Below are 12,071 nucleotides of genomic sequence, written 5' to 3'. Positions count from 1 at the left end.
AATTCTAGTGATGTTGCCTAACTTCTCTAAAGTCTCATATATGTAAAAAAAAAAATGCAGAAACGGTATGATGTTCTCGTTTTACCCACGATTGTGTTGTTACTCTGGTCAAGTGTAAAATATTTGCCAGTGGCAAGAAAAGTCTTAGAACTGAACACAGCCCTCTTCTTCAAATGATGTATATAGCTTCCATATCTGCATTTTTAAACTCAGTGTTGAAAAATGCTACTGTAGATCAAAGTAACATAAACTAGCATTTATCAAAACCCACATAGTATTTTATACTTAAATTCAGTAGTTATTTCAATTTTGTTTTCTGAATGCTGTGGATATTTCACTGCTTCTCAGTAGAACAGTTAAGTTTTTTTCTTTTTATTTCATTTTTCTCTCATCTTCCCATATCTTTTTGTATTCAGTTACCTCTGATCTTATAAAAACAATACTTGCCTGTTAACAGTTATTCACTCATTCCTTCTGGAATCATATATTTTGATAGGTGCAATTGATTCACTCATCTGCCACAATAATATTCATTTCCTTTTTTGCTATGTATCATTTAGTCAGGTAGCATTTCTCTTCCAAATGAATTGGAGTGAAAAACGTGCTTGGATTACACTAAATTATGGTCTGAATATAGCACCAAACCTGTGAGATTGCGCCAGAATATTTACAGATGTTTTTGAGCTCTAGATCAATCTCTTGGTTTTTTAATGTGTTGTTCTGTTTTTTTTTTTTTTTACAATGTGTTTATTGCAGTTCATCAGCCACACTGCTCTGAAGAACTACCACTACATGGTGTTACTTCTTCATAATATATATTCTTAATACTTCTCAATTGTTTGCATTTTAGTTCTAGTTGTGACTTGTGCATATTGAGCTCTATTTCAAATTTTCCTTTGATATGTAAAATATGAAATATTTCTTGAAATAAAAATTAAGTACTGCTCATATAATTGAGAGTATTTTGCATCCAGTTGCATTTAATGCACTAATATTGCACCTTTTTATGCACTTCTAATTTAGACTAAAAGTAATGTAAGTCACAAAACATATTGCATTAGGAGGTCCCTTCTATAAGTAATTCCTTAGAGCATGAGTTAAGGGTTTTGTGGGTGGTGTGACAGTACTTCTAGTATTACAAAGATAAATTCATCAAAGTGTAAGAAAGTAGCTTTGCATTCACATGGCTTCCTGCTAGTGCAACAATTTGACAATAGTTTCCAGCTCTTAAGTACCTTTTGATAAAGTCATTTTTTTTAACCAGTAACTGACAAATTTGTAGTTTTTAGTGACTAATTTCTCTACAGTATGGTATGTCACACCATTCATGTTTTGGCAAAAAAGGAGTTAACTATTTGCATTATATTACCATTTTGCTTGAATGCTTCTTTTTAATTTACCCCATTTTTTTGTTTTGTTCACAGAAAAAGATCCTGTTAATAATCTGCCTCGTAGTAGTCGCCATCATTTTAATTATTATTTTGGCAGTCACTTTGAGCTGAATGCCTGGTGAAATAGTTACCTAAGACTCGCTTGCGTTAACCCCACGTCCCTAAAGTCTGTTGTGCCTGAAAATCTGTTAAGGAAGAGCATTTGTAAACAATGTTACAGTGCAGGAATCAATTTCATAAAGTATTAGTTTTGGTAGGTATTTACAACATTTTGCACTGGGAAGTCTTGAAGTGTGATGACATCTGCTGGCTTTGCGAGGAAACGTAAGCGCAAACTCTACCTTACATGCTCGGGTGTGTGTGTTTTCTGTCCCTTGTTTGGATTACTGATGAAATGTTCAGGACATTGTGTAATTAATGTACAGTAGTAAATTAGTTAAAATGAGAGTAAATTATGATATTTTCATTACAACAACAATAATTTTGTAATATATAATTTGAAAATGTTGATAGCAATATGAAAAAGTGTGATAAATATTTGAATATTCTTGCTTTGAAAGCAGATGATTGTAATAATACAGAATACTTCTTATAGCTGGCAGTTCATATGGTGGGCTAATAAATCCAGTTTTGATATTTGTTAAAAGGCAGTGTTGGAAATAATTATGTTTAAAACTTGGATGTTGAAATGTAATCATGTTTCATTATACTTGCTGCTGCTCAATAGCATAAATAATAATGAAGTTCCTATTGTTTTATGCCTCCTGTAAATTTATCAAGTTATTCATACTATTTAAAACCTGTCAGTTCTCTGTCAACTAGACAGGTAATACCTTTTTCTCCATAATTGGCTTTCTGGGGAAGTCTGAACATGTTTGTACAGTTTTAAAGAAAAGAATAAAATGCCTAATTACTCACTAGTTACATTGAAAACTGCAATGCCTTTTTTCGACATTATTCTGTATTGTGTTATGTATAATTGAAATACAAAACATTCATTAAAAATGTAGTTTCGAAGTTGCTTCTACCTTATTAGTTTAGCAATATAAAACAGCAAATCATTAATGTAACAGTCTGCTGCCATAGCGTGGTGGTGAGGCAACTAGAAGTACTAGTACCACTACTGCTGCATGGCAGTGAGCAGTTTTTCATCTCATTTCTATTACATGAAACTGCCTGGAGTACCTCTTTTATAAAAATAAAATTAATTACATAGAGATATTTTCTGATGCATGTAGTAGAATTCTTGAAATGCCTTTTGCATTATATTTAAGTCACAGCATAGTAGAGAAAAGTTAACAGATCTATTGACAGCATTTTTCTAAGCATTTAAAATATTTTAATTATTTTTACAGTCAAGTTGCATTTTATAAAAATTAGATGATTTATTTATATTTCAATGCTTCTATATAATTACTTTGTATTTGTTATGAAGAATTCATCTTGATTACTGTCCTATGGGAATAATTTCTTCACTTGACAAGCTTTCCTGGTAGTGCATTATTTTTTAAATCTCATAAAATGTGTTAATCAAAATTAAACAATGTCAGATGTGTCATCAGTTGTGGCTGGGAGGATAATCTGCAAGCTCATATGCAGACTGGAATGGTAAAATAGTATATGTATCACATTGGAAATACGTACATCTTTCCAACCATGATAAAATATCACCAAATGCAAATACTTTTGGATGTTTGTAGGTTTTAACTTAGTTCAAATTTCACTTGTATTGTAGTTTCAGTATGCTGTGCAGGGAAATTATTAGTCACTAACAGAAAGGTTAAAATTTAAAAGTTGTCAATAAGCAGTGCCTTCTTTCCTTAAATTTCTTTATAAGACACAGGACATTATTTTTGTATTTCATACTAAGATTTCTTAATATAGTGTAATGAATTTCATGAAAGACAATAAATAGTAAACTGCATAACTAAATTATTTTGAATAACTTTTTTCAAAATGGTCAAGACACCATCATGAGCCCAGCAGAGTGAAAATATCAGCCAAGGAGTAATTTACTTAGTATATAACACACAAAATGTGAAGTCATTCTTAGATTCTCTCTCCAAACCCCCCCCCCCCCCCCCACACACTATTTTCGCTCTCTGCACCCTCCTGTCCTATTTACTCAGTGTGTCCCAAATAAGAAAAATTAAACGTAAAATGACTTCAGGCACTTCAACTAGGTTAGTTTCATGTGTTGCATTTAGAACATGAGCTAGAAAATGTATCTCCTAGCAGCCCTTCTTTTATGTGTAGAATATTGTAAAAGAGTAAAAAACCATGTGAAATTAATTTTCCTCAATGTTACTTTCTTATGACTCATGTAAGCTGTATAATATTCTTTTTGTTGCAAACTATGATCAGATGTGACCCATATTGCTTTCAGGGTATTGAGACTCCCAGTCAAGAATTACCTGTTTTCTCATTCTTAAAGTGATAAAATGTTATTGTAGCCCACTTTTGTACTAAACGTATTAAATATTTCATTCTGAAAGTTTCTTGCTCTCGACAATGCAAAAAAAGGTGGTGTAGTTTCTTCATAAGTCCTCTAGAGCTCCTTGATTTTCATTAACAGCTTTACATATATTCAGTTCCTATTTCAAGCATGTAGTTATTTGCAGAACCACTGCATCTCTATTCTGTCCCAGTAGAATGAAAATTGTGAGGAAAGAGGTAAACAGACAAAGTATGCCAATTTGTACATAAATAATTTTGGGTAATTAATGTTCTGTTAATTAAAATTGTAAAACTGCAACTCTCATGATTCATTATTACACCAACATATTTGCTATTAACCGTCTTATCTTAAACCCTGTCATATCTTGCTTCTTAAGAATATCTCCACAAAAACAATCACAACTATGTTTTCTGATCCCATGCATAGTGCTATTATGCTCAATAATCTTCTTTCTACTTTAATATTGTTACATTTTTTCTACTTTAAATACTTGTGGAACTGGTACTTTTTTAACTTCCAAATTTCACCTGTTGACCTGCCGCCACAATCACAACTGCAGATAGATGGACAGAGTTAATATACAATCTTTCTAGTGAATTTTTCACTCTGCAGAAACTGATCAGAGGAGAAAAATTGATAATTTGCATACCGCAATGACATTTTGTTTTGTGAAGCAGCTTGTGTGCAACCCGCTCTCTTAAGTAGTCACTGAGTTAGACAAGCATTAGAGATGCTCTGAAACCTCTGAAGACAAGAATTGAAACAATTGGCTGTAAGGGCAAAGAAGAGAGACATGGGTATATGATAACTGGGAGCCACAGTAAGATAGCTCGTAGTTAAAGATCGTGTGAGGAGCCACAGTGGAGAACTAAGGAAATGTTACGAACAGTTCACACTCAAGGTTTATGTTAACCTTATGTTAAAGATTTTACAGAAGAAACCAGAAGCTGCTAATGTTTGTAGTGCCACCTTGGGACAACGTTCTTTTATTTGACAATACATACTATTACAATTGGTTAAGATGACCCAGCAAAAGCAGCGATAATTAGCTTCTTGAACAGTAATTATGGAAATGATCTTGATGAATGTGGTGCAAAACTCAAGAAATTTAGTCCAAAATGTGACCGAATATCAGTTGTGTATACTTTTCACCCTCTGGCTGTTAACTCATTTCTCATGAGAACTTGGCTCCAGTATTGTGGAATTTGATACTACATCACTGTCTCCCTATTATGAAAGTGAGCGAAGGGGTTAAGTAAGAGGACTCGGATTTGAAACACACAGTTTCCCAATTTTCCGTGCAGACAACCAGATTCAAATTTCAACGCAAATCAGTTCACTAGAACAACAGGCAGTTTCCTTAAAAAAATTCAAAGGCAGTTTTTTTGCTACATTTTTTTTCTAGTTATCAACAGTAGTTTTAGGTCGTCATTAAAACGGATATGAGATGAATGTCCTCAGGGTGTGTACAGAAAGCAGAACAACCGTTCCAGATGTTTTCCATGCTATCGAAAGTTGTATTTAAGATGATGTGCATTTAAAATCTTGTAACAAGACTGTCATATTTTCTGTTTATCCTCTTAGTGAATAATGTCTACAGTGATGCATATGCCTTATTTGATAGATAATTTGACAAGATACCTAAGTAAACAAAATGTATTAGAGATTTTGAAAGCAAGGCATAATTTTTAGAATGTAGGGGTGTACTTAAATGGAGGTACTTCAGTTATTGTGCCATACAGTGATATTTGTTGTTGAACACCAACCGAAACACGAAGAATAGATTTTTGCCTAATTGGCTTTGTAACAAATCCAGTCACTTTGGCACTGTTCACATAAATTTTGCTTTGTTCTCTGTTGTATCTCCTTTGTTATAGAGAAACTAACACTGGCATAGGAGTAGTCCTAATCAAATTTGCAATTACACATTTCTGTGAGCCTCTTTCTTTTGTTGTGTTTTTAAATTTCCACCTGGTCATTCACATTTGTTTTTCCATTTTTTGTCTGCAACAGTTAATGCTGATGTTACGATGGTAAATCTGGAAAAAATAAAACTTCTTTCCTCCAGTCCATGTTCGTGTTCTGGCACTAACACACTCATCAGTATGTTGTTAAACCATACTCTTCCTTTGTCTTTTTACAATAATTTATGATTATTGATTAATAAATGCATTCTGTACTACACAGTGCATCCTGTGATTTTTCTAACTTAAGACATTTCAGTTTTTATGTTACATATTGTGTTGTTGTTCATATGTAAGTATATTGGCTGTGTGTTATAAAAATTTTGTCTACTGAGGCACAAATTTTCTCTGTAATAAAAGCGGTCCTTTGGAAAGCAATGAGAGGGTTGAAACATGTTACGGTTCTGTTGTAGAGTCTTGATTGTCCTGAGCTGTCACAGGTACTCATTGTTCAAACCTTCTCATAAATATTAACGTATTTAATTGTAATATAATTGGATAATTTAAAAACTGACTCAACAAGCGGTGGTAGGATCAACGATTCTTCTGGAAGAAGGGGACGGAAGATGGCTGGAGGAACACACACACACACACACACACACACACACACACACACACACACACACACTCTCTCTTCCACAGTCACTAGATTTAAATTTAGTTTTAAAGGCCTTTCCAAGGACTCGAGTATTGACAATGTATGTGGTAGGGAAGAAAAGGGGAGAGCACCAAATGATAGGTCATTAGTGTGGAAAAAGGAAAGGGTGGTGGGCACCAAATTATCTCAATTTTGTGAGAAAATGTTCTCGATAAAGGCCCGCTGTGTAAGCTGAAATGCCAGTCCTTGAGAGACATGGATGTCAAAAAAGGTATAGATGATTGAGAGATTGAGAAGTAAAGAGAGTTATTTACTAGTGGAAGACCTTCCGAATGAATACATGCAATCCTTCCCCAGCAGTTCTAATAAATTTGCTGAACTTTACTCTTTCGTTCTCTGAACGTTGGTTCTGAACCACTGTTGATTCCCATATTTTATTCAGACTGCTTTCACATGGTTATATGTCTGCTGGATTTTTATGATTGGGCAAATTTCTATGTGATTTGTCTACATAGTGGTGCCCAGAGGTCTGTTAACTTCCACTGGTGGTGGTGACAAAAGTACTTCATTCAAAAACAGTCTCTCCTCTTACAGCCTCAATGAAAGTCGTCTAAGTAGCCAAATAAATAACACATCATACCGAAATCACCAGGATAATTGACCTATTATATAGTTTTACTAGAATAGATAGGTACCTTATTAGGAGATAGCTTTTTTATTTCCAAATTAATCTTTCTGGTGAATCGCTAGACAATATAAACTTGTGAATGGACTGTTAAGAAATTTTGACACTTATGATAAATGTTTTATTTAAATAGCTAACAACAATTTTAAAGGAAAGGAAACAAACTTAAAGATAAGTGATGCTTAAATGGCACTTTAAAGAAACATATTTTGCATTTTAAACATGGGACAAAGGCAGTGAAGTTGAACAGTTCACCTGTTTGTATAACCTCAAGCTAGTGCAACTACAGAAAGGGATCTTGTAAAATATGCTGCTCACTGTTGCCAGGAAACTCGTCTTCATAGGAGCTAAATTGCATTAGCTTACAAACCTGAAAAATCACTTATGTCAGTGAAGTCATCATAAGGTTGGGAAACCCTAAAAGACTTCATCATTCAGCTTGCTGTTGACTTTGAAACATGAAATAAGCAAGAGTTTTCTACATCCATCAAATGTAACTCAAATACCATATATTCCAAAATATAATTACTCTTATCAATAAGGTAATTTTGACTGGACTCAAGTGCAATAATATAAAGCATGTAAATGAGGAAGACGAAAATTATTGTGTTGAATGAAAATGAAAAATCAATGGGACCAAATGCTTTCATGTCGAATTTCTGAGATGTGTGAAACTGTTGACAGAGTATATCTGAATGACAGTAATGTTAGTCAACAAACAGTAAATTTTAGTAAGTCATTGTGTACATACGCTTGCCCAGCTTCCTCAGCTTGATTGTCAGTGTGGGATAAATGATACTGTTCTCAAACTGGTGATGGGAAATGAGGGTATCTTGACTCTCGAAAGCTTAAATCCTCTTCACACAAAGTATGCTTCTTTCTACCCTCCAAAAGATAACGTGCTTCTTGTGTGACAATTATTGGCACGCTGAAAACAACAGGTTTTGAATTCTTCTCCACCATGGCCATAAGCTGCATGACAAATAAGGGTTTTTGAGTTCCATTCAGAATGAACAGTGTATGTGCAAGCTGTATGTATTTGCAGCACCAGAGAGTGAATGAGGAGGAAATCAGATTGCATAACTTTATCCTAGGGCGATCAGCGATGGTCATGAATCACAAAGATATATACTGATTAATGAGTGTGCCATGAGTGAGAGATCAGCATGCAAGATTGTTGGTGTGAATTTGTAAATATTGAGTCTTAATGACTGTGGAAAATCTGGAAGGAAGACCCGGTAGCTTCATGGGACTGAATGAGAAGCTACTTCACGAAATAAATGGTGAAATTGCAGTACAAGCTGCTGAAGAGGCATAAAATGTACAGGTGTTTCATCATTTTATTGAATATAGTGTTTTAATACATGGTGGTGGCTACCTAGAGGAAGTAATGAGCATTTGTGTGCATCACAGTAAATAAATTGCAATGTTTTTGGGAACACAAGTTTATTTTTTTGTATTACAGAAGATGATTTACATAGTAATGTAAGCACATTGTTTTCATGGAGAGCTGTGTTTGTAAACAGTGAACTGTTTGTGACTTATTGGCTAAATTTCATTTATGAAGACATACTTGACCTTTATGAGACCATACAACATATAAGATAATTTGACAGGGCAGCAACACATGCATTTATTCAGTGAAAATAATAAACCTCATTTGTTTCTGAAGATCAGTTAAACCAAAATTGGTTCTTTGTCATTTTTGTAAATAATTGAGTTTGTAACAATCAATTTACATCTGATGCCAAAGCAGATGTTCCTTGCATGCCACAGTATACCAATTGGAGCTATGTTGCATGGAGAAAAATATCTTTCACAGCCAGAGTATTTCAATTCCCAGCAATATTTTTTTGATTTAAGTACATCCTCAAGAGGGTGCAGCACATCTTGCTCTCTTCTGAGATGCTTCGAAATTCTAAAGTGCTTGCCCCATTTTCTTCAGACTTTAGAGGAAGAACCCAAAGTGAAACATCATGATTGACAAGTGTTTCATGGTTTGAAAACTGTTAGTATAAACAAATGTAGCTTCTCATAGTATTCTCAAGACATTTATTTTAATTTTTTTAAACTCATTAGTTCACTTTGAAGTAAAGGTATTATTTTTGTCTAGGGATAGTGACTAAAAAAGTTATTGTAGTGAACTTCATTCAGAATGGGAAGAAGATGACTGACTGCATCTTGGGATACAATAACTGAATGTGTATGTGGGGAAAAAATCTATGATGATGGAACTTTTCATCAGGTGAACTCAAGCTACTGTCCTTCCTTCCATAAACTTGTTGACAAGTGTCTCTTACCAACAGAATGTATTAAATTTATGCAAGAGTGGACTTTCAATTTGTAAGAAGCCTTCCATTATATGAAGCTATGCACGAATTATCCTCCCAGATTTAGAGATTGTTAGAATTATTTCCTTTACTGTGTATAAAGGGTCTCTTTGTCTCTCTTTAACAATAACAATATTATTATTATTATCATCATCATCATCATCATCATCATCATCATCATCATCATTGTAATGGAAATATGTGAATGAAAGATAGCTAATGATTTGAGGACAAACTACCACTCCTTAATATGGAGAAAATACAGAAGCAAATGGGCACATAAAGCTAGTAGTTTTTAACTAATGTACCTGAGGACTCTCTCTCTCTCTCTCTCTCTCTCTCTCTCTCTCTCTCTCTCTCTCTCTCTCCCACCCCACCCCCTTTCTGCACCTTCTCTCTCTCTCTCTCTCTCTCTCTCTCTCTCTCTCTCTCTCTCTCACACACACACACACACACACACACACACACACACACACACATATATATTTTACCCCTCCCCTCCAGTGATTGTTGGTGAAGAATCCCTCAATTTTTATGAGCGTCTTCTGGTTCAGTGAGTTTTCTGTGCTTCGATTAGCGATTATTTGTCATGCTATTATCTGCAACAATTTTCAGAAAGTATTGTCTTTGATCTTCTCGCAGATACTCTCATCTGTGCTCACCTTATTACAACAATTTTTTTGTAACTTCAAAGTTAAAAACCTAGTGCAAAAATTCACAGGTCATATTGAAAAATTGGAACTGTCAGAAAAATATGTAGTAAATACATACTACCTGTTGAGCAATAAGTGTGAATTACTTTTTAGAAATAAATAAATAAAGGTAGGAATAAATCAGTTATCTATTTTGTGTTTCTTAAGTACACTGTTTAGCGTAGTCGCAGTTTAGGTACTGCACAGTTTGCTTCAAATTTTCTTTTTGTTTTGGCCTTTTTGTTATTTTTTAATGCATGATTTTAACTGAATATTAAATTTTCATAGTTTTCTTGTTGTGTAAAAATTTGTTATGAATTATAACAAATAATATTAGTATTAGATGATGTTGATGATAAGACTTTAATGTGATATTGTTGCTATAAAAGTTGTATGTGTGTGATGTGTGATTGGGGGGGGGGGGGGGGGGGGAATAGTTTTACATAATACTTTAAATACCTTCCTTGCTATATTAAGGCTTCCCAGAGCAAATGCATTTCTACAAGCTCCTTGTAATACAAGAAATCTGCAAGTACTTACTAATTCCTGTGTCCTAAATATCTCGGACAGTATGCCTAGTTTGTATTAAGCATTTTACATTTAATATAATACTTCTATAATTCAATGCAATACTCAAGATTTGAATATTTTAAAGAAAGTCACTATTGTTTGTGATAGCCATTTAATGTATGTTACCAGCATCACAGCTGCAAAAAAAAAAAAAGTTGAAACTGGAAGCATCATGTTTGTGTATTTTTCTTTTGTTACAAAGATTAAAGTATCTGTAATGTTAAGATCTGGCACAATATGTGATTGTATGCATATGGAATTGCATGCGCAGATGTTTCTGTAAAATGTTTGACACTTGTATTAAAAATAAATTTCAAAAAAGCAATTCAGAGCTGCAGTTCACATTACTGCCAATCATATTACAGATCTTAATTATCTAAGGTGTCATTTTGAAGTAAATACAAGATTTTGTTCATATAAAATTGTATCTTATTTTGCCATGACCTTTCTTTATGTAACATGTTTACATTGCACAAAAAATGATCATTGATTGTCACATAATATTTTTTTTAAGACTTCTTAGTTAAAATTTTGGGATTCTTGGGCAGGGTGGAGGGGGGGGGGGGGGCGCAGCAATTGCAGAAAATTAAAGGAGTTGTTGAGAACGAAAATGACATACTGAACTGTTTTCGTTGAAAGCAATAATTAAATTTGTAACAAGTTGGCTGGACAAAAATGTAAGAGGGTGTACTACAACAAACTGTCAGCAGTGTTGAGTGTTAAATTGTATATACATCTGCGGCACTTCAGTTTAATCTCTGTCATCTTAAAAACTATGCTATTATTTCATAAATTTTTGTTATTTTGTGCCAAGTCTTCAAAGATCCAGATTTCTGCATATTTCATTGAGTACATTCTCAAAGGAAATGTTAAGGGAATTACTACAAACTGAAGCAAATCATCAAAGTGCACGTGCATGCGTTTGTCACTTTATACACCTTACCAATAATTGTTTGCAATAAAACAGGATATTTTCTGAGCAAGTAGCATTTTGAAGATACATAGTTAATTCACTGTTTGTTTCATAGCTTATTACAGACTGACAATGTAACAAGAGAGTACAGATAGTCATGTGGATAAGCACTCACCAGTATTATTCAACTTTCCAGTTTGTCTGCTACCGATGTTGTCTGTCTTTTTACCCCTGTACCCCTAGTGAATTACAGGAATTCACCTCATTCAGGAGTGTCCTGTACTACCCACGTATCATTTTCTTTCTCTCTCTCTCTCTCTCTCTCTCTCTCTCTCTCTCTCTCTCTCTCTCTCTCTCTCTCTCTGAATATAACAACTAGCCTCATACCCCACCCCCATTTTTTTTTTTAATTTAGAATTAATTATTCTGCTGTAATTCACTTTTATGGCAAAATAAGATGTGAACTGCTA

At 33.9% G+C, this 12,071-nt stretch overlaps 1 protein-coding gene across 4 annotated transcripts in view; it reads left to right on the top strand.

The window, feature by feature from the left end:
* The window catches only part of LOC126262789 (syntaxin-1A), a 351,940-nt gene that overhangs the window by 274,648 nt on the left and 65,221 nt on the right, over nt 1–12,071 (top strand). For 2 of the 4 annotated variants that reach the window (XM_049959630.1, XM_049959621.1), the window contains exon 10: nt 1,425–2,324. The exons of the other annotated variants lie outside the window; for them this stretch is intronic. In XM_049959630.1, the coding sequence (XP_049815587.1) occupies nt 1,425–1,502 (78 nt within the window). In that variant the 3' untranslated portion in view covers nt 1,503–2,324. Of the gene's footprint in view, nt 1–1,424; nt 2,325–12,071 lie in introns of those variants that run through there. 4 annotated transcript variants of the gene reach the window in all.

This window comes from Schistocerca nitens, chromosome 1 (genome assembly GCF_023898315.1).
Source record: "Schistocerca nitens isolate TAMUIC-IGC-003100 chromosome 1, iqSchNite1.1, whole genome shotgun sequence".
Taxonomy (NCBI): Eukaryota; Metazoa; Arthropoda; class Insecta; order Orthoptera; family Acrididae; genus Schistocerca; species Schistocerca nitens.
Note: the sequence above shows the minus strand (reverse complement) of the source record. Positions and strands in the feature narration are given on the sequence as shown.